This window comes from Rhinoraja longicauda, chromosome 6 (assembly GCF_053455715.1).
Source record: "Rhinoraja longicauda isolate Sanriku21f chromosome 6, sRhiLon1.1, whole genome shotgun sequence".
Taxonomy (NCBI): Eukaryota; Metazoa; Chordata; class Chondrichthyes; order Rajiformes; family Arhynchobatidae; genus Rhinoraja; species Rhinoraja longicauda.
This window is the reverse complement of record NC_135958.1, coordinates 48,368,913-48,392,513: the sequence shown is the minus strand read 5'-3', so window position 1 is coordinate 48,392,513 and position 23,601 is coordinate 48,368,913. Positions and strand designations below refer to the sequence as shown.

The following is a 23,601-nucleotide window of genomic DNA, read 5'->3' as shown; positions in this document are numbered from 1 at the left end:
GATCATGGATGACAAATTCTCAACCGATCGCTGTCATTTTGCTATGTATAATAAATTATATTGAAGGACCACTTACATTTTTTTTTAAGAATCTGACTCTAAAATGCTTAGTATAAAATTGTTTAAAATCCAGTTAATGCAAGATACCAAGTGAAAAAGTAATTTTTCATACAATAAGCACTTCAACTCCCCCTCCCATTCCCAATCTGACCTTTCTGTCCTGGGCCTCCTCCATGGTCACAGTGAAGCCCAGCGCAAATTGGAGGAGCAGCACCTCATATTTCACTTGGGTAGTTTACACCCCAGTGGTATGAACATTGACTTCTCTAACTTCAGATAGTCCCTGCTTTCCCTCTCTATCCCCTCCCCTTCCCAGTTCTCCCACTAGTCTTCCTGACTCCGACTACATCCAACTTTGTCCCGCCCCCTCCCCTGCCATCAGTCTGAAGAAGGGTCTCGACCCGAAACGTCACCCCTTCCTTCTCTCCAGTGATGCTGCCTGACCCGCTGAGTTACTCCAGCATTTTGTGTCTACCTTCGATTTAAACCCCAGCATCTGCAGTTATCTTTTCTCTAAACATTCAAGTCTTGATATTAGGAGGGTATATTGACCAAGGTACTGAGACATCTGCAATGAATTGGGCCGTGCTATCATTATATTTAGAGTGGAGATCGATAGATTCTTGATTTGTAAGGGATCCAGAGTTAAGGGGAGAAGGCAGGTGAATGGGGTTGAGAGGGAAAAATAGAATAGCCATAATCAAATGGCGGAGCAGGCTCGATAGGCCAAATGGCCTACTTCTAGTCCTATGGCTTATGGTCTATTTACCATTCATCCAAAATACCTGCGGCTGCCTCAGCACCAGCAAAAAATAAATTGCTGGAAGAACTCAGCAGGTTGAGAGCCAGATGTGAAGACAAAGGGAGGGGTAACATTTCAGCTCAACCCCCTGCATTAGAACATGATTAGACCTGATTAGCAGCTTCTTGACCTGAAATATCCAATATCCGTGTGCCTCCATAGATGCAGATTGAAACACTGAGTTCTTCCAGCAGTTTAGTTTTTTGCTCTCTCAACTCCACAATAAACGATAGATTTCAGCATCTGCAGTTACTTGTGTCATCTGCCTTGGCATTGCATGTTAACGCCCGATCTAAAGGACAACATCGCCGCAATGCAGACCATCAACAATGCATCACGACTTACATAGAAACATAGAAAATAGCTGCAGGAGGAGGCCATTCGGCCCTTCGAGCCAGCACCGCCATTCATTGTGATCATGGCTGATCATCCACAATCAGTAACCCGTGCCAGTCTTCTCCCCGTATCCCTTGATTCTGCTAGCCCCTAGAGCTCTAGCTAACTCTCTCTTGGATGCAGCTATTTTCATCCAATGAATTGGCCTCCACTGCCTTCTGTGGCAGAGAATTCCACAAATTCACAACTCTCTGGGTGAAAACGTTTTTCTTACCTCAGTTTTAAATGGCCTCCCCCTTTATTCTTATAGCGTGGCCCCTGGTTCTGGACTCTAGCCTGTCCAGTCCTTTTTATAATTTTATAAGTCTCTATAAGATCCCCTCTCGTCCTTCTAAACTCCAGTGAATACAAGCCCAGTGTCTCCAATCTTTCCTCATATGACAGTCCCGCCATCCCGGGGATTAACCTTGTGAACCTACGCTGCACTGCCTCAATAGCAAGAATGTCCTTCCTCAAATTAGGAGACCAAAACTGTACACAATCTTGAGATATATGATGCAACCAAATAATCTGAACAAGTAACAACCAAGATAACGTCTGATCATAATTCAAGGTTCTCAATAACATAAAGTTAAAGCAAACCAGTGCAACAGTAGGATTTTCCCCACCTGTCAACTTTTTTACTTAGTTCATGCATCCTTTATAAAGACGATGGACAAATTTGGGTTATTTGTGCAATGTTAGCAACTCCAGCCTTTTTTAATCTTCCAACAGTTTCACCAGCAAAGTAAGATGCTCACCTGTACAGGGTTTGTTCCATTGGAGAGAATATCCAACAAATCAGCCGAGGAAATAAAATAGAACCGGGGAAACGCCAATCTTTTGGTGTCAAGATATTCTGCCAATGCTTTCTCACAGAGAGCCAGTCTGTGCAGGAAGAAAATGAAAAGGTTGCATCCATTTATGTAACACTTGTGATTTACTGAATAGTAGTCCCCGTAAAATCTGATATCATGGCATTCTCACGTCTCTGGTGCCATATTTTGTGGACCATTGGATATAGCTTCTCGTAATACACCAACACACTTGAAATTCACTTTTTTAAATAATAGGCACCAGTTTAGCAAGTTTTCCAGTCACGGTCAACTCCAGATGTGGAGTTAACCAGATTATAACCCACTCATCTTCCTTATCATTTTCAAAATTCCTGACAACAGCAAGTTGAAAACAAGTAATAGAAACAGGGTGCTGACATGCCTACAAGGGGCGTAGATAACACAACCATCTGAGCCAGATGCCAAAGCAATGGGACTTCCAAACAATGGGCAAGGCAGATCATCAGAGTTTTACTGTAATGAACAGCAAGTGTAATTAACTTTTTTTTTGTTGACCTGTTCTATGATATTTGCAAATATCACCCTGTCCCATGATGATTTATTTGCCAAAAATCAAATCAAATAAAATTAATGTACTTCCAGACTGTGTAACAGAAATGTAAATCATTCTCGAACAATTGATTGGTGAGAATATATCTTGGGACTTTCAAATTCTTGTGGGTCTTGCCCAGTGCAAACTTATATTTGCATATTTTACTGAAGGCACTAACACCTCAGAAAGGACACAGCCTTTGTAAAGGTCAACATATCACTGCTGCTGTTCTGAATAGGTTATTTACTTAGAATTCTCAGTTCCATTGTGTGTTTCTCAGTAGCTGAATGCCACTAAAATCGAAAAATATATTTTTAAGCCAATTAAACTGGTTTCATTCATTTGTTCTATATCTCTCTATATCACCGTCTATATCTCTCCTTTCCCTTTCCCCCCGACTCTCAGTCTGAAGAAGGGTCTCGACGCGAAACATCACCCATTCCTTTTCTCCGGAGATGGTGTCTGACCCGCTGAGTTACTCCAGCTTTTTGTGTCTATCTTCACTCACATCCATCTGTGTACACAAAGGCAATTACGGACCACAAGCCCTGCATCACACTGCCTGAACCACCGGTTTTGCTCATTTCTTTACTGAAAAGTGGTTAATTTGGCCGAGGCCTATAATTGTCATTATCCTTCCCTAGCAGTTTTGATACTGGCATGGAAATCAATGCAACTAATAGCTAAACAGTGCAGGGGCAACTGATTTCATTCTCTGAAGAGCTTCTATAAACCATATGTGTATGAGGGAACTGCATTCCTTCTCTCCAGAGATGCTGCCTGTCCCGCTGAGTTACTCCAGCATTTTGTGTCCATCTTCTATAAACCAGAATCGCCTTGATGATAATTTAGAGTTCCATGGTCACCATACTAACAAGTTTTTTTCTACTCCAGATTTACTGAAATGACTTTATATTCACCACTTGTTGTGAAAGGTTTTCAACATGCCTCTGGATGCATTGGAAAGGAAATGCAGATGCTGGTTTACACCAAAGATTTATCACAAAATGCTGGAGGAACTCAGCGGGACAGGCAGCATCTCTGGATAGAAGGAGTGGGTGACTTTTCGGGTTGAGCCCATTAGAGTTACTCCAGCATTTTGTATCAATCTTCATGCCCCCGGTCTTGAGACACAACCAGAATCTTACTGTATTACTTAATTTCCTATAATAACTAACTTTGCCCCTGCAATTGCATTCTCTAATATGTAGAAGGGATTTCTTTGATCCTTTCCAATCTTGAGGAGCACAGTAGACATAACATAGCCATACTAATGTTGAACTCCAAGAACTTTCAGTGGAAGACAGAGGTTAAAACTTCTCTGATGAATCAGTTGCCTTAGCCAGTTGCTTTAGCAACGGGGGTGGCACAGTGATACAGCAGTAGAGTTGTTGCCTTACAGCGCCAGAGACCCGGGTTCGATCCTGACCTGTCGGTATGGAGTGTATACCTTCTCACCGTGACCACGTAGCTTTTCTCTGAGTACTCCGTTTTCCTCCCACACTCCAAAGACATACAAGTTTGCAGGTTAATCGGCTTTGTTAAAAATTTGTAAATTGTGCCAAGAGTGTGTTGGATAGTGTTACTGTGCGGGGATTGCTGGTCGGTGCAGACTTGGTGGGCCAAAGGGCCTATTTCCGCACTGTATCTCGAAACTAAACTAAATGAAACTAAGCCCTCAATGTTTTACTTAGTTTATTCAATGAAATGAGAGGAGTTCCACCTTACCTAACCTGGATGCCCTCCAGCTTTTCACACAAACCCGGTTTGTTTGTGGCCTCCACCACATTTGGAGTTCTCTCAGCATCCCATGTCAGCTCCTTAAAATCTGCATCAATTCCATCAAAGCGTTTGGAGTCCTACATGACACACGACACAACAGTAAATTTCCCAACACTTGCGCATCCTCTATTAATATAAAATACAAATAAAACTTCTCAAAATCCAAAGTGTCATTTATAACTGCAATGTAGCCTTGAAATATGCCTAAACAGAGGAAATGGAATAAGGTTCCTGAAGCTACTTTTCTCAATTGAATTAATTTAATTGATCAGGCCCCACCACTGATCTATGTTCCTTTACAGCGTTACCTGATAAATTCTGTCCATCTCAAACTTGAACATTTCAATTGATTCATTTGATGAAAGAATGGGTCGACTGGCCTAGTATCCACTGGAATTTAGAAGGATGAAGGAAGAAACATGTAAAAGCTCGATACAGGAAACATGTTCCCGATGTTGGTGGAGTCCAGAACCAGGAGCCACAGTTTAAGAATAGGGGGTAGGCCATTTAGAACTGAGATGAGGAAAAACCTTTTCGCCCAGAGTTGTGAATCTGTGGAATTCACTGGATGTTTCCAAAAGAGAGTTAGATAGAGCTCAGTCCTAGAGGAATCAAGGGATATGGGGAGAAGGTTGTACTGATTGTGGATGATCAGCCATGATCATATTGAATGGCGGTGCTGGCCTGAAGGGCTGAACAGCCTACTCCTGCACCTATTTTCTATGTTTCTATGTTAACCATAATCTTTGAGGGAAGTCCAGATTTCTACATACTTTGTGGGTAAAGGTGCTCCCAAATATCACTTAATCTGCATTTCACCCCCATCCCAGAGGAGATGGCTTTTCTACATCCATCTGAACTAAAGTACTTAACATTTTATCATTTAATTAGCTGTTAATAATGCAACCTGGTGTATTTAAAGTATCTTCACAATTTAGCCCTTTATTTCATAACCTTACACTGGTGAACATGTTATACCACATCTGCGGTCAATATTTCCTGTGCCAAACCTTTATTTCATTACGTCAAATTGGTGAACATGTTATAGCACATTTATGGTTAATATTCCTGCATACACAACTCCATTAAACGTGGACCAAACTCCACGCATTTAAAACATCACTTCCATCTCTTTGTATTTCACATCTGTTGAATCAAAAATATTCCATGATCTTCTTGATTAGCTTTTGTACCTGTGTCTAGTTTTATGATGTGTGCATCTGAACACTCAAATTATTATTTTCCCTACCATGCTTCAGTTTAACATCAGTCGAGAAACTGAGACATGGGTTTTGATTTATAATTGCAAATTCAAGTGTCATCGTTTCATCACACTGAAATGTCCATTGTCATAGTGAGGCCCAGCGCAAATTCGAGGAACACCATCTCATATTTCGCTTGGGCAGTTTACACTCCAGCGCTATGAACATTGACTTCTCTAACTTTAGATAGTTCCTTTGTCCCTCTCTTTCCCCTCCCCCTTCCCAGTTCTCCCACTGTCTTCCTGTCTCCTACTACATCCTATCTACGTCCCGCCCCCTCCCCTGACATCAGTCTGAAGAAGGGTCTCAACCCAAAACGTCACCCATTCCTTCTCTCCTGAGATGCTGCCTGTCCCGCTGAGTTACTCCAGCATTTTGTGTCTACCTATAGAAAGTAAATGTTCGCTCTACCTCAGGCAACTGACAGCGAATGTCCTCAGATCCAATGAAGATGCTTTCAAGATGTGACCAGGTCCGTTGCACCTCGAACCAAACTGATATCACAGAGTCAGCAATGGACAACTTCTTCTGCCAGCTGGATACTTCTTCCAAGAAAAAGGCAATATACTTGGAAGTCATTAGGTTCTGCAGCTGGACCTGGTTGTCCTCCAAGGTCTCAACAAGCTCCTCATCTGATTTGATCAGTGGCACCGATGTGCGTGAGTGTGGTTCGTACTGAAATTGCATGGTGCTCCACGTTGTGTCCAGCTCCTTCAACACCTTCTCCATGCCCATCTCTTTCACCGCTTTGTCCACAATTCCACAAACCTCTTCTTCAAAGTTGTGCAGGTTCAGTTGCAAGAGGTCAGCCAGAGTTGTGCTTTCATCCATGGTGAATGTTACATTTGTGGCTTGCATCAGCTGGTACCAATGTCGATCCCGGATAGCTGGATTCTGAAGTTCAGTCACAGCCCGTAATGAAGTCAAAATATTCTTCACTGTGTTGTCCAATCCAGTGAAAGCATCCCACGCCCGTACTTCTTTGTCCAAGGCACGGATATCTTTAGCAAACTTTTTACATTCCATATCCATGTTTTCAACATTGATCTCTCTCCACTTTGTAGTCTTCCAATCATCCATGCTCGATTTCACCAACAAAATCATATCCCAAAGTCCTTTCAGAAGGTATACTTCCTTTCTGCATTGTTTTAATTGTTTATAGTCTGGTACATTGACTTCAAATAAACTTGCAGACTCATTAATGGCTCCCATTGTAGCTTCCATTTGTCTGATCTGAGTGTGGACAGTATCTAATACCTGATATGGTTGCACGCTATCAAACCTAATGAAAAGAAAAGATAATGGATCAATGTAGTAATTGCAGCTTCCCTTCATTTCGATGTATATTTAACAATTACAGACTCAGGAAAGGTCACCAAAGCCACAGCATTATGGATAGATCATAATAATCACAGTAATCGATAAACGAGAGAGGGAGAACATTATATCAAAGGACGCTAAGTGCTTGAGTAACTCAGCAGGTCAGACAGCATCTCTGGCGATCATGGATAGGTGACTTTTCAGGTCAGGACCCTTCTTCAGGCCGAGCCGACCCAAAACGTCACCTTTCCATGTTCTCGAGAGATGCTGCCTCACCCGCTGAGTTACTCCAGCATTTTGCGTCTTTTTTTGTAAACCAGCAGCTGCAGTTCCTTTTTTCTCCATTACATGAAAAGAGTTTCTTAGCCGATGCCAAGAGATCTCTGGAATGATGGTTGACAACTCCAAGGGCTATTCCCTCCCATTTGTATACCCCGTGTGGCTATCTCTTCTGGGTCTATCCTGCAAGTGGGGCATTATTAACCAAAGGGCTGTGATGGAGAAGTCTGGCAGGTTACCTGTAAGATCTGATTCAATGAATATAGGGATGTTAGGATGCTACTTGACAAGTCTGCAGGACAGCTCTGCAAGTTTAGACACCACTCTCCAAGTGTGTGTGAAGAGGACTTCACAAGGTCAATTGGGCTGGAGAGATGCCTGAATTCTGAGCCTCTCACAATGCCAGGTGGATTGTCCAGTTTTATTCTTTCTGAAAGTCACAGTAGTGGTCTAACTAAGTGGCTTGCTAAACCCTTTCAGAAGGTGTGTAAGAGTCACAATGGGTTTTGGAGTCACACAGATAAAACCAGAGGTAATCATTGGTTAATTGTTCCTTGAATTCAAAGATTCTGTGGCACAGTGCAGATTCTGTGGCACAGTGCAGATAATTAGGATTGCTGACAGTGTTAACTGGCACCAGTACATAGAACAGTTGTTCCAACGTTCCAACAGTTGAACAGCAACTCTCCAAATGTACAATCTCACCCACCTCGATGGAAATTAATATCAAGGGATAGATAGGATGCAACCACACTGATGTTGCCCAAAGTTAATATTACTCCCATCATATCCATAATCCTAGCAATAAGAAATCTATTCCTATAAATGTTTCTGTCAAAGCATTAAAGCATAGCAAAGCATTATAAGGCATTACAAGGCATGAAATTGAGGCAGTCCTCTCATCATTAAGCTACATTACAATACATAACTCTAAGTGACTCTTCAAGGAAAACAACATTAATGGAAGAATCTGTACAGAATGCACTATTAGGGAGATTGTTTTGCAGGAGATGTGAGAATTGTCAGCTGCTCCATTAAACTGCTTGCAATTCTCATTAGAAAGTCTATCTCATTCCTTTCTGCCAGCTCTTCATGCAGTGTATTAGGCTAGCCTGAAGTGAAGTAGAACAGCCAGTTCAGCCTGAGTATGAAGCAATTTCACCTGAACATCATGACCATATTCGATCCATCACTTAACCTTTCTCTGCCAGTGAAGTGGAATAAGATTCACATCAAGAAAGGAGTCTTTTACCTGGGGTTTGAGATTATTGAAATATAATTCAAGTCTGATGTGAAAGAGAACTGTAGAGTCACATAGCACAGAAACAGGCCCTTCAGCCCAACTCATTCATGCCGACCATGATGTCAATTTACCCTAGTCCTATTTGCCTACATTTGGCCCATATCCATCTAAGCTTTTCTTATCCATGTGCCTGTCCAAGTTTCTTTTAAATGCTGTAAAAGTACCAGCCTCAACTACCTCCTCTGATAGTTTGCTTCTTATACCTGCTACCCTCTGAATGAAAAAAGTTGTCCCTCGGGTTCCTATGAAACCTTGCCCCTCTCACATTAAACCTGTGACTCACTTATCCTGGGCAAAAAAACACTCTTTGCATTCACTCTACCTATTACGCGCATGATTTTTTACATCTCTAAAAGATCACCACTCATCCTCTTGCACTCCAAAGAATAGTCCTGGCCTGCCCAAACTCCCACTGTAGCTCAGCCTCACCACTCCTGGCCATATCCTCATAAATCATCTGAGCACTCTTTCCAGCTTAATAACATGCTTTCTGTGGCAGAGTGATGTAAACTGAATACAGTACTCCAAATGTGGCCTCACCAATGTCTTGTACATCTGTAACATAATGTCCCAACTTCTACACTTAATATCCTGAATCTCTAACTGGGGGGTGGGGGGGAGGGGGGTTGTGGGTGGGGAGATAATACAGAACAATACATGTATAATCGAATTTATAATGTAGGTATCATTGGGTACGATGAGCTGTAACATGTACGTGTTTGGAAAAAATTTAAATAAAATTAATTAAAAAAAATATATATCCTGAATCATGAAGGCCAATGTGCCAAAGCCATATAACAGAGAGGCCGCTTCCAGGGAACGCTGAACCTGTACTCCTGAACCAAATCTGTTATTCAAAGTGCTATTTGGACATTCTGGGCACTTTGCAAACCTAGCATACCATAATTCAAATACTCAGAGCAGTATAAACTCCAACTTAAATCTTATGCTTACTGACTGGCACACAACTCTATGCGTGTGCTTTCAATGTATTTGAGACTCCAAAGACATACAGGTATGTAGGTTGAAGGTATTTATTCACAAAATGCTGGAGTAACTCAGCAGGTCAGGCAGCATCTCGGGAGAGAAGGAATGGGTGACGTTTCGGGTCGAGACCCTTCTTCAGACTGAAGAAGGGTCTCGTCCCGAAACGTCACCCATTCCTTCTCTCCCGAGATGCTGCCTGACCTGCTGAGTTACTCCAGCATTTTGTGAATAAATACCTTCGATTTGTACCAGCATCTGCAGTTATGTTCTTATACAGGTATGTAGGCTAATTGGCTGGGCAAATGTAAAAATTGTCCCTAGGGTGTAGGATAGTGTTAATGTGCGGGGATCGCTGGGCGGCGCGGACCCGGTGGACCGAAGGGCCTGTTTCTGCGCTGTATCTCTAAATCTAACTGATCCCAAAACGGGACAGTGATAGTTCCAAATAAGTAGGAGGCAAATACTTAGATTCCAGGCAAGCCCAAGTCATAAGTGGGATTCAGGTCAATAATGACTAGAACACAGGGAGTTGTCACCCCTCACCTGAATGGCGCATCTTTGCGAAACTGTTCCCGGAACTTGTGCTGCTCCACATCAAAACTGGCACATTTCTTGCGAAGAATTGTGACTTCGTTGGCCTGCAAAGGAGCCACCTGCTGCTTTGTTGTTATTGCTAGTTTCTTAGTATTGTTCCACTTCTCTGGTAGTTCCTGTACACACAAGCACCGACATATATACGTCAATACATTTTGCACAATCCTGTACGTTAATAATAGTTCTGGACCCAGAGTGAGGTATGTGAAAGCACCCTCTTGTAAAAATATATCTTGCCTTTCTTCTATCACTTTCCCCCAACTCTGCTCCACAGGGATAGTTTCTTCCCGGCTGTTATCAGGCAACTGATTCATCCTACCACATCCAGAGAGCAGTGCTGAACTACTATCCAGCCCTTTGATGACCCTCGGACTATCCTTGATTGGACTTTGCTGGCTTTACCTTGCACTAAACGTTGTTCCCTTATCATGTATCTATACACTGTAAATGGATCGATTGTAATCATGTATTGTCTTTCTGCTGACTGGTTAACACGCAACAAAAGCTTTTCACTGTACATCGGTATATGTGACAATAAACGAAACTAAGAGCTATATCCAACACTCTCTTGAATACATCCAGTGAATTGGCCTCCACTACCTTCTGTGGCAGAGAATTCCACAGGTTCACACAGTATTTGAAGTATTAATGCACATGAACACTTTCAGGGATGATGGGGAGAAGGAAGGAAAATGGGATTAGGAGGGAGAGATAGATGAGCCATGAGAGTAGATTTGATGGGCCGAATGGCCTAATTCTACTCCTATCCCTTATGACCTTATGCACAGCTTCCAATCAACTGCACATTGCAATCAAAAACACCTGAATATTGTACAACATATTGTAGATGCAAGACCAGTACAACAGGAACACAAACGTTTTTAGAGCAGGCATAAAGTTAAGTAAATTTCACTGCTGAAAATTATAGCAAAGGTAAAAAGATTTTTAATCATAAAAATCTAAAATTAGGAACTGCTCCAGAAATATAACATTATTTCAAGAGAGGATGCAAGAAGTTGAAGATCACAATAATTTTATCGGTTCTAGCCGAGTGATCATTTTAGACTCATTTAGCCATGCACCAAATTAACACATGAAGATTTCCAATAATTTGAGGAATTCATCAATAATCCACTGACCTCCAACTGCTTGTGCACTTCTTCAGGTAATTCCTGCTCGTAGGTCTTCAGGAGCTCAATGGTTTGTTTAAAGGGCTCAAACATGGCATCAGTTGTAGCCTGTCTCTCTTTGATAGCCATGAGATGACCCATTATGCCAACCAGGCCGTTGAAGTCACCTTCTTCAACCTTCTGACATAAACCTCCTTCTGCTAATTTAATAAACCCGTTGAGATCAGCCAAACTAGAAAAAGGAAATGAGATGAAAAATGAGCACTGTAGCTCACAATATAATGTCACTTTATAGCATTAGCAAAATGTAACTTACACTGAATTAATTAGTTACTATATAGTTCTGGGAAAGGTCACACAAAAGTAACTCATCTGTTACAATTGATAAATGAAACAAAACTCTTGCTATTCCCTCTACCTTTTCTCAGCCATCCTGCAGCTTTTCTATTTCCTTTCTCTGATGTGCACACATAGTTTCCATTTAGAACCATTTAAGTTGTATCTAATTTCATATTATCCCTAAATCTTCTGAAGATAAAACCCTAATCCATTCATGACCAATGGTGTACCACAGTTCTGAAACCCTTACAGTTTGTTATTTTCATTAATAATTTGGATACAAATGTAGGAGGTATGATTATCATGTTTGCAGGTGATGTAAAAACCAGTGGTCTTGACAGCAAGGAAGAGAGAATTAGCCCAATGATGATGTTGATCATAATATTGACAAAGAAATGGCCGATGGAATTTAATCTTAATATGTATGAGAAAGGATAGTCTGTGAGACTTTAAAATAGAGAAGAATGCACACTCTGACTATTAGGGTCCTTGGTTGCAATGAGAAACAGAGTGTATTTGGTATGCAAGAGTCTCTGAAGGTGGTAATGTAGGAAGATAATATGGTGAAGTAAGAACACTGGATTCTTGCCTTCATATGCTGTGGCATAGAATACAAGAGTAGGGAAGTTGTAGTGGAAGTTTATGATGTATTGGTTGGTACTGGTACATTTCTGGCACCACGATATAGGACAGGCATGACTGAACTGAAGATAGGTCAAAAGAGGTTAACCAGTATGTTACACAAAAGGAACCGTAGTGAACGGGTCAGGCAGCATCTGTGGAGAACATGGATCGGTCACGTTTCAGGTTGTGACCCTTCCTCAGACTAATGTTAACCAGTAATTAATCAGTATGTTGCCTGAAATGGAGCATTTCAGTTGTTAGGGTAGACTGGATAGGATGTGTTTCCTTTTCTGGGAGCAGACAAGGTTGGGGGGAGGGGGCATTGATGGAGATGTAGGTCATAAGGTCATAAGTGATAGGAGTAGAATTAGGCCATTCAGCCCATCAAGTCTACTCTGCCATTCAATCATGGTTGATCGATGTCTCCCTCCTAACCCCATTCTCCTGCCTTCTCCCCATAACCTCTGACACCTGTACTAATCAAAACCCCCCGCCTTAAAAATATCCCCGCCTTAAAAATATCCACTGACTTGGCCTCCACAGCCTTCTGTGGCAAAGAATTCCACAGATTCACCACCTATGTATAACAAACATTATAAGGAGTGTGGATAGGGTAGATAATAGAAAACATAACCCGATATCAGAAGAAAACAACTAGAAAGTTTGGGTTTAAAATAAAGGGTAAGAGGCCAATTTCTCGTCAGCATGGATTTGGTGAGTCAATAGGCTAAGCGACTGGTTGAGGATTTATGTGCACTATGTTTCTGCAAACTGCTCTACAATTACTCGGGATAGGGATCTGTGGACCTTGTGGAAGGTACTAAAATTGGAGTAAGGTAAATTACGACATTATTAGACAGGAGCTTAAGAGGGTACATTGTGAGCAGTTGTTTGTTGGGTTAGAAGACATCTGAAATCTGGGGTATTTATTCACAAAATGCTGGAGTAACTCAGCAGGTCAGGCAGCATCTCAGGAGGGAAGGAATGGGTGACGTTTCGGGTCGAGACCCTTCTTCAGACGTCTGGGAGTCATTTAAAGTCCAGTTGATCAAAGTTCAGGACCAGCATGGGAAACTTAGATGACCAAAGAAGTTGTAAATTTGATCAAAAGCTAAAAGGAACCAAATGCAAGGTTTAGGAAGATTAAATCAGACAGGGCCTTTGAGAAAAATAAAGCATGGAGGAAGGAACAAACGGGCGATTAGAAAGGCCAAAAGGAACCACAAAATTATTGTGGCGAGTTGGATTAAAGAAAATCCCAATTCTTTTTATAACGAGATTAAATAAAAGAGAGAAAGCAGGACAGTTCAAGGATAAAGGAGGGAATTTGTGTTTGGAGTCAGTGGATGTAGGCAAGTCACTAAATAAGTACGTTGCATCTGTTTTTATCAAGGAGAAGGTCATGGAGGACAGTGAGATAGATTTGAGAATACTAATATTCAAGGGGAGTTTTAGATTAAGAAGGAGGAGTATGGGGACTCGTGAAAAGCAATAAAATGCATAAATCCCTGGAGCCTCAGGGGATCTATCCCAGGTTATTGAGAGAGGCGGGAGAGGAGATTGCAGGAGTGTTGGATTGCATCTTCTCTGGCCACCGGAGAGGTCCCGGAGGACTGGAGAGTAGCTAATGAAGGGCGGAATGGCCTACCCCTGCACCTATTGTCTATTGTCTATTAATGTTTAAAAAGGGGAGAGAATCCAAGCCTGTGAGTCTTGCATCAGTGCGAGGGAAGCTATTGGAGAGCATTCTTCAGGTCGGGTTTACTCCCATTTGGAAGAGAATGCGTTAATGAGGGACAGTGTGTGGCAGAGCTTGTCTTCCAAACTTGGATGAGTTCCTTGAGGAGGTGGCAAAGGTGATTGATGAGGGTAGGGCGGTAGATGTCTCGATGTTGTTGTTTTTAGTTGGGCATTTGATAAGGTTCCTCATGATAGGCTGATCCAGAAGATTAAGATGCACGGGATTAACAGTGACTTGGTGGGATGGATTCAAAACTGGCTCACTGACAGAAGACAGAGTTTTGTGGTGAAAGATTAGTATTCAGGCAGGAGATTTGTGACAGTGGCGTTCCTCAGGGATCTGTGTTGGGACCTCTGCTGCTTGTAATTCATATCAATGACTTGGACATGAATGTAGATGGACGGGTTGGTTGGTAAGTTTGCAGATGACACCAAGATTGGTGCGATCATGGGCAGTGAAGAAGGCTGACAAAAGATACAGTGAGATATAGATCAGCTATAGAAATAGGCACAGAAATCGTAGATGGAGTTTAGTCCAAGCAAGTGAGGCGTGTTGCTCTTAGAAAGGTTGATTGTAAGGGCAAAATATACAATTAAAAGACAAGACCCTTAACAATATTAATGTGCAGAGTGATCATTGGGTTACTTTATAATTCCCTGAAAGTACCAACACAAGCAGATACAGTGGTAAAGAAGGCATATGGTATGCTTGCCATATCCACAGTTTAAGAGTAAGGGGAAGGCCATTTAGAACAAAGATGAGGAAAAACTTTTTCAGTCAGAGAGTTGTAAATCTGTGGAATTCTCAGCCTCAGAAGGCAGTGGAGGCCAATTATCTGAATGCATTCAAGAGAGAGCTAGATAGAGCTCTTAAGGGTAGCGGAGTCAGGGGGTATGGGGAGAAGGCAGGAAAGGGGTACCTATTGAGAATGATCAGCCATGATCACATTGAATGGTGGTGTTGGCTCAAAGGGTCGAATGGCTTACTCCTGCACTTATTGTCTATTGTCTATTTCCCTCATTGGTTGAGGTATTGAGTATAAGTCAGGAAGTCATGATACAGCTGGATGGAACTTTGGTTAAGGTGAGAGGGGTGAAATTTAAAGGAGATATGCAGGCAGGTTTTGTTTTGCCACACAGAGGGTGGTAAGCCCCTGGGACACATTACTGGGGGTGGTGGTGGAGGCAGGAACGATAGTATTTAAGAGACTTTCGGAGAGACACATGGATATGCAGGGAACGGAGGGGTATGGTTTATGTGCAGGCAGATGAGAATTGGTCTTGGCATCATGTTCAGCACGGACATTGTCGCCTGAAGGGTCTGTTCCTGTGCTGCACTGTTCTATTAAACAATAGCTCAATGTTAAGATTCTAAAGCTTGTTTTCAAATCTCTGTGACGTTAAATCTTCTCATCTCCAAATCTTCAACTCTCTGAGATAATTTTCTCTGCAAGATAAGTCTTGCGTATTCTTGAATGTAATCAATTCACTAATAATCGAGCCCCAACAGTTAATTAGCTTCCTAAACCAGCCAATGTGTCAACTTTGCTTTCCACCTGAAGGACGTCAGGAAAGTTACATGTTTAACCAATGTTTGTTCTCCTGGCCAAAGAGGTAGAGAGAGAGAGAGGCAGAGAGAAAGGGGTAGAGAGATAGAGTATATGTGTATGTGGTGTATTTGCATTTGTGTATCTATCTTGGCACTGTAGCAAGTAAGAATTTCAATGTTCTATCTGGGACATATGACAATAAAACACTCTTGACTCTTGACTCTATCTGGAAATTGCTTATAGGTCTTTTCAGCAAACTGTAGGTTGCTAATTTCTGTGCAATTAATACTCGATAATAACTTTGTGCTAAACAAATAGGAGTCTAAACAAATCAAAATTATAAGATTTTAACACAAATTAAGGTTTAGCACCATTCGAGAGAATAAACACGGTGGCAGTTAAATTTCTCATTTTCATTTCCAACAAAATAAATACTTGAAAGACACTATTATTTGAAACCCTTGCTGTATAACAATGTACAACAGTTTTCAAGAATTAACCTGAAATAAAGAGTGTCTTAGAGTCAGATTCTTACAGCACGGAAACCGACCATTCGGCCCACCGTGTCCAGCCTGACCAGTGGGCACTCATCCGTATTAATCCCATCTTCCAGCACTTGGACATTGCCCACTATACCTAACCAATTCAAGTTGAAGAGTTTCTTTTGGGGTCCGTTGCAGGTGTGCGTGAGTGAGTGAAGAAGGCTCTCGACCCGAAACGTCACCCATTCCTTCTCTCCAAAGATGCTGCCTGGCCCGCTGAGTTACTCCAGCATTTTTTGTCCAACCAATTCAAGTGTTCATCTAAACATTTCGAAATGCTGGCAGCAACTGTGCTTCCACCACTCTCTTGCGCAGTGTATTCCAGGTACTCCCCACTCTCTGGGCAGAAAATGGTCCCCTCAGATCCTTTCTTCATTTCTTATCCCTTATCCTAAATCTACGTCCTTTACATATATCAAATGGGGAAAGGTTTCCTAAAGTCTCCCCTAACTTTCTGCATCATGTCCCTACTAATCTCTGCTCCAGGGAAAACATGCATCTACAATCTCTCTTCATAACTGAAACTCTCCATTCCAGGCAACATCCTGGTGAATCTCTTCTGCAACCTCCCCTGTCCTATCATAAATTCATAACCATCCATTCCCGGACCAGAATTAGGCCATTCAGCCCTTCAAGTCTACTCCGTCATTCAATCATGACTGATCTATCTTTTCCTCTCAACCCCATTCTCCTGCCTTCGCCCCATAACCCCTGACACCCATAGTAATCAAGAATCTGTCAATCTCCGCCTTAAAAATATCCATTGACTTGGCCTCCACAACCTCTGTGGCAATGAATTCCACAGATTCACCACCCTCCTACGAAAGAGATTCCTTCTCTTCTCCTTTCTAAAGGTGCATCCTTTTATTCTGAGGCTATGGCCTCATCTTCCCTCCAGTGTCTTACCTGTGTGTTACGTGGTCAATCAGGTGCTGTTTGAACATAAGGCTCCACTTCTTGATGATATTCAACAGGGCAGACTTAAAGGGCCTGCCATCAATTCGCATCCAGCTGTCAAAAATGTTGATGGGTTCCAGAGAGTTCACTTCATCGTAGATCTTTTCATAGGAGTCCATCTGCTCCTTGTACTGCTGGAGTGTTGGAGGGCTCTCTGGAACACCGTCTTCCGCATGGGCCTCGACGTCTTCAGCCGTGAGAACGTGGCCATACAGGAGGAATTGCCGCATAAATTCCTTCCGATCGTCAACCCAAAGGTAGGCATACTGGTCGAAGGAGTTTCGATACCCACAGCACTTTGCCATCACATGCTGAACATTGTCCATCAGCTGCTGCCGCATGTCTGCCAGGTCAGCCATGTCTTCCATGTCAGCCTGCAACAGAAGGGAGAGAGGGGAGAGAGGGAAGAAAGACAGGGAGGAAATGAAGGAAAGAAAAGACAGGAAAAACAGGAACGAAGGAAGGAAAGGAAGGAAAAGAGGGAGGGTGGGAGGAGGTGGGAAGGAAAGAAGGAGAAAAGGAGGGAAAGAGGGAAAGAGGGAAAGAGGGAAAGAGGGAAAGAGGGAAAAGGAGGGAAAAGGAGGGAGAGAGAGAGAGAGAGAGAGAGAGAGGGGAGAGAGAGGGGAGAGAGGGGGGAGAGAGGGGGGAGAGAGGGGGGAGAGAGGGGGGAGAGAGGGGGGAGAGAGGGGGGAGAGAGGGGGGAGAGAGGGGGGAGAGAGGGGGGAGAGAGGGGGGAGAGAGGGGGGAGAGAGGGGGGAGAGAGGGGGGAGAGAGGGGGGAGAGAGGGGGGAGAGAGGGGGGGAGAGGGGGGAGAGAGGGGGGAGAGAGGGGGGAGAGAGGGGGGAGAGAGGGGGGAGAGAGGGGGGAGAGAGGGGGGAGAGAGGGGGGGAGAGAGGGGGGAGAGAGGGGGGAGAGAGGGGGGAGAGAGGGGGGAGAGAGGGGGGAGAGAGGGGGGGAGAGAGGGGGGAGAGAGGGGGGGGAGAGAGGGGGGAGAGAGGGGGGGAGAGAGGGGGGAGAGAGGGGGGAGAGAGGGGGGAGAGAGGGGGGAGAGAGGGGGGAGAGAGGGGGGAGAGAGGGGGGAGAGAGGGGGGAGAGAGGGGGAGAGAGGGGGGGAGAGAGGGGGGAGAGAGGGGGGAGAGTGGGGGGAGAGAGGGGGAGAGAGGGGGGAGAGAGGGGGAGAGAGGGGGGAGAGAGGGGGAGAGAGGGGGAGAGAGGGGGAGAGAGGGGGAGAGAGGGGGAGAGAGGGGGAGAGAGGGGGAGAGAGGGGGAGAGAGGGGGGAGAGAGAGAGAGAGGGGGAGAGAGAGAGAGAGAGAAAGAAAGAAAGAAAAAAAGAAAGAAAAAAAGAAAGAAAAAAAGAGAGAGAATGAGAATGATTCCAGGAATGAATGGGTTAACATATGATGACCGTTTGATGCCGCTCGGCCTCTACTGGCTGGAGTTTAGAATAATGAGGAGGAACCTTATTGAAACTTACCGAGCAGTGAAAGGCTTGGAGAGAGTGGATGTGGAGAGGTTCTAGGACTGGAGGCCACAGCCTCAGAATTAAAGGACATTTCTTTAGGAAGGAGATGAGGAGGAATTTCTTTAGTCAGAGGGTGGTGAATCTGTGGAATTATTTGCCACAGAAGGCTGTGGGGGCCACACGTCAGTGGATATTTTTAAGACAGAGTTCAATTCTTGATTTGTACGGGTGTCAGGGGTTATGGAGAGAAGGCAGGAGAATGGGGTTGGGAGGGGAAGACAGATCAGCCATCATTGCATGGCGGAGTATACTTGATGGGCCGAATGGCCTAATTCTGCTCCTATCACTAATGAACTAATGAAGCGGCAACACATAATAAACTCAGAAGAACAAACTTATGGAAAATGCAGCAGTGAAACAATGCATATAGAGAGTATAAGAAAATAACTGCAGATGCTGGAACAAATCGAAGGTGTTTATTCACAAAATGCTGGAGTAACTCAGCAGGTCAGGCAGCATCTCAGGAGAGAAGGAATGAGTGACGTTTCAGGTCGAGACCCTTCTTCAGACTGAGATATGCATATGGACAGCGTAGGTATCAAAAACAAATGGGTCTAGTTTAAAGGTGACAGGTAGGATATTTAAAGAGCATCGTAAGGTAGGTTTTTTTTAAACACAAAGAAAGGTATACAGTATATCTGCAAAGTGCCGCTGGAAGAGGTGGAGGAATGAGATACAATCACTATGTTTGCAAGGCATTTAGATAGATACGTGAATAAGCAAGGCATCAAAGGGTGCAGGCAAATGGGATTAACGTAAATGGGTAAAAAGGTCGGAATGGAAGTGGTGGACCAAAGGAACAATTTATGCCTCTGCAACTCCATGAAAGCAACTATGAAACCCGCCATCTCCCATTGGTAATGTTTACTCCAATGTTCTTACCACTGTTTGAAATAATGCAACCATTTGAGTGGGGAGAAAATGCCCATACTTCACCTCTAACATCAAAATAAGAACGACTTTTAATACTTCCTACTTATGGCCCAGTGTGTAGTAATCTACAATGATCATGTCCAATTTTACAGGTTAATGGGTAGCGGAGTGATGCAGTGGTGGAGTTGCTGCCTTACAGTGCAGGAGTCCCAGGTTCCACCCTGACTGCGGATGCTATCTGTATGGAGTTTGTACGTTCCCTTGGTAGACATAAAATGCTGGAGTAACTCAGCGGGACAGGCAGCATCTCTGGAGAGAAGGAATGGGTGACATTTCGGGTCGAGATCCTTGGCTTCAGACTTTGAAGATTGTCTCTGAAGACAAGTCTGAAGAAGGGTCTCAACCCGAAACGTCTCCCATTCCGTTTCTCCAGAGATGCTACCTGTCCCGCTGAGTTACTCCAGCATTTTGTGTCTACCTTTGATTTAAACCAGCATCTGCAGTTCATTCCTGCACATTTTGTACGTTCCCCTTGTGACAGGGTGGGGTTTCCCCGGTACTCCGGTTCCCTCCTGCACTCCAAAGAAGTACAGGTTTTTAGGTTAATTGCTTCTATAAATTGTTAATTGTCCCTAATGCGCTAGTATCCGGGGTAATTCCTGATTGGACTCGGTGGGCCGAAGTGGCCTGTTTCCACGCTGTATCTCTAAAGCAGAGTTTCTCAACCTTTTTTACCCTTGCGGAACCCTTGAAATAATTTTCATGTCTCAGGGAATCCCTACATAAAAACAGCTCCTGACTACTGACTAAAGGCCGTTTCACACTGGCCCCATACAGAGGTCACTAAATGTATTCCCGATGATTATTATACTTTTAAATGACATAACAGGTTGAAGAATTTATTATAATCCCCAAGAATCTTCCAAGAATAGCCGATTATGTGTGTAATAAAATTACGAATATGAAGTTAAACACAAAAATGACTCAAAATGCATTTGCATATGATGAGCAAGGATGTGCATTTCTGCTCTACATTGGTTCCAGTCTTGGGGAACACAAACCCACATATGTCCACTAATCGCAGTAATTTAGAGCATAATGTCATCTTGCTTATTGAAGTACATACTGAAGTACTTGTTGAAGTAAATTCGCACATAAATTGATAATCAGCCCAAAAAGATGGCAATTGGCTTTTCTGCTGTGTTTTATATTTTAACCACGTCTTAATTAATTAATTTAGTTGTATAATCTTGCACTTAAATTTAATATTTACTCATTACAGTTCCACCACTGATTTTCTGGCACTCTTGGTTCCAGAAAATCAGAAAATGGTTTATCCATTTTATCTGACCAAAGAAGGTCCGAGAGGGGTACAACGGTACTTGGACGGTCCACCTAGGCTGCTGGGGGGGCCGATATACCGGCCTGTAAAGCCGGCCAAGGAAGCCGGCTATGAGGATAGATGTGCTGACTCCAGCTGGGCTGAAGTTCCAGGAGCCCAGGCCGCAGGTTGCAAATTCAACCCACCGATCGGCCATGGAAGTCCCGATGAGGTCGAGATTGGCTGCCTTGCCCAGCCTAGGTGCCACATTTTCGGGGAGACTTCCAGGGCGGGGGAATTCTCGCGGAACCTCTAGCGACCTCTAGCGGAACCGTAGTGTTCTGGGGAACCCCGGTTGAGAAACGCTGCTCTAAAGTCTAAAGTCTAAAGTAAAGTCTAATTCAAAAAGGCCCCACAAAGTCTTAATTTTTTTACTCTAATCATTTTGATTTCTGACCGAAAAGTATAAAGCAAAAGCTATATTTTCCGTCTCTTGAATCTATTGCTTTCAGACAAAAGAATAAGAAATATAATTTTAAAAACTTCAAGGGTAATTTTAATCTACCAGCTATCAGAAATCTGACGAACAAGTCTAATGTGTGTTTTACAAACTTCTAAAGCACTTGGCTTCTCCATTAAAGTCAAGATATACAGCTGACATTGCAAGGAAAATGTTGAGTTTCCTCTCTGGGGATTGGGATGAAATTGTTTATTTACAAGCATTTATTAAACATCAGTCAGCAGAGAGACTTACCTGATAGTGAGGATAATTGGTGTGTTCTGCCAACCTGGGTACTAAAGATGAAATCTTGAAAACGTCGTTAATCAGCCCATCGATCATATCATAGAAACTGTCACTGCTGCCGATCTCAAGGGACGGACGGAAGATCAAATCTGGAGAGACTAGGTCTAACTGGGCTTCAAACAGTGGTGCAAAACCAGCTTTCGGATCTATGAAAAAATAAGAGAATAATGAAGGCAGTCTGTGTGATCTCCACTAAAAATGAGAAGACTAAACATGAAGGTAGACACAACATGCCAGAGTAACTCAGCAGGACAGGCAGCATCTCTGGAGAGAGGTGGGTCAACTACCAGCCACATCTCCCCATCTCCACCCCTTTCTGCTTTCCGCAGAGACCATTCCCTCCGCAACTCCCTGGTACGCTCGTCCCTTCCCACCCAAACCTCCCCAGGTACTTTCCCCTGCAACCGCAGGAGATGCAACACCTGTCCCTTTACCTTCCCCCTCGACTCCATCCAAGGACCCCAACAGTCTTTTCAGGTAAGACAGAGGTTCACTTGCACCTCCTCCAACCTCATCTACTGTATCCGCTGTTCCAGGTGTCAACTCCTGTACATCGGCGAGACCAAGCGCAGGCTCGGCGTTCGTTTCGCTGAACACCTCCATTCAATACGTCTTAACCAACCTGATCTCCCGGCTGCTCAGCACTTTAACTCCCCCTCCCATTCCCAATCTGACCTTTCTGTCCTGGGCCTTCTCCATTGTCAGAGTGTGGCCCAGTGCAAATTGGAGGAACAGCACCTCATATTTCGCTTGGGTAGCTTACACCCCAGTGGTATGAACATTGACTTCTCTAACTACAAGTAGACCTTGCTTTCCCCCTCTCTCCATCCCCTCCCCCTTCCCAGTTCTCCCACCAGTCTTACTGTCTCCAACAACATTCTGTCTCTGCCCCGCCCACTCACCTGGCATCAGTCTGAATAACAAGACATTTGGGCTGATACGAGACCTATGGGGCAAATGGGGCTGGTCAGACGGGCATCTTGGCCATCATGGATGAGTTGGGCCAAAGCGTCTGTTCAGCGCTGTATTACGCTATGGCTCTAAAACCCTGGCTCTGACCACAAACAATCCCATCATCTGAACCCTGATGTTAAATACCTGACCTCTGCCCACAACTCCCACTTGATTCAGGACCACCAGCTAATGAGTGAGCTGGATATCTGATTTCTAAACAATCAGGTGCCTGATTAACAGAGTTTTCCTTGTGCTCTCAAATCTAATTGTCCTTGACACATCCAAACTTCCACTCAGCTCACAATCTGAAGCTGCAAATCATTACTAAATGCACCTTGATTTCTCACTTTACTCTTTCATGCCTTTTTCTTTTCAGGGCTCCAGGAGATGCAACTTAACAGGCACTTATGAAAAAACTAAATGGGAGCGACAGTAGAAATAAAACTCTATTCAATCCACACATACAGCATCAACTCAGATGCAGACACTGCATGTGGAAGCGAGATAACTTTCTCCTCAGCAAGTGATCATTGCACTTCGATGATTAACTATATTGTCACGTTATTCTTACCAGTGTTATCTATAAGGTAATTCAGAGAGGCTTCAATGGCATTGAAGAAACCATCGATGACCATTTCATCAATGTAGTCAACATATGCCTTCCACACACTCGATGTTACATCAGCTTGGAAGAGACTCAGATTTTCCTTGTGATTTAAAATAATATAGGTTACACATAACAAGACATATTAACCAGCAATTCATAGATGTAAATTGAGACAAATTTGAACATTGTAAAATCCATCACTAAAAACAAAATGTATTAATCCACATACACTTCAATGCATTTTTGAAGTAATTGCAATTGTTAAATATAATGTAGTTATATTCGACACACTTAAGAAGAGAAACCAGCTGAGTAAGAGGCTGGTTTCACAAAAAGGGTGTATGGAACAAACTGCCAGAGGAGGTAGTTGAGGCTGAGACTATCCCAACGTTTAAGAAACAGTTAGACAGGTACATGGATAGGACAGGTTTGGAGGGATATGGACCAAACGGGCAGGTGGGACAGGTTGGCCAGTGTGGGCAG

General features: G+C 43.4%; 1 protein-coding gene across 1 annotated transcript in view; it reads right to left on the bottom strand.

The window, feature by feature from the left end:
* The window catches only part of dnah9 (dynein, axonemal, heavy chain 9), a 467,621-nt gene that overhangs the window by 393,024 nt on the left and 50,996 nt on the right, over positions 1-23,601 (bottom strand). Inside the window, exons 14-21 of the mRNA XM_078400937.1 lie at positions 23,083-23,218; positions 21,507-21,703; positions 16,985-17,409; positions 11,293-11,515; positions 10,103-10,269; positions 6,082-6,952; positions 4,355-4,485; positions 1,999-2,125 (exon numbers count right to left, since the gene is read on the bottom strand). Coding sequence (XP_078257063.1) covers positions 1,999-2,125; positions 4,355-4,485; positions 6,082-6,952; positions 10,103-10,269; positions 11,293-11,515; positions 16,985-17,409; positions 21,507-21,703; positions 23,083-23,218 — 2,277 coding nt within the window. The remainder of the gene's footprint in view (positions 1-1,998; positions 2,126-4,354; positions 4,486-6,081; positions 6,953-10,102; positions 10,270-11,292; positions 11,516-16,984; positions 17,410-21,506; positions 21,704-23,082; positions 23,219-23,601) is intronic.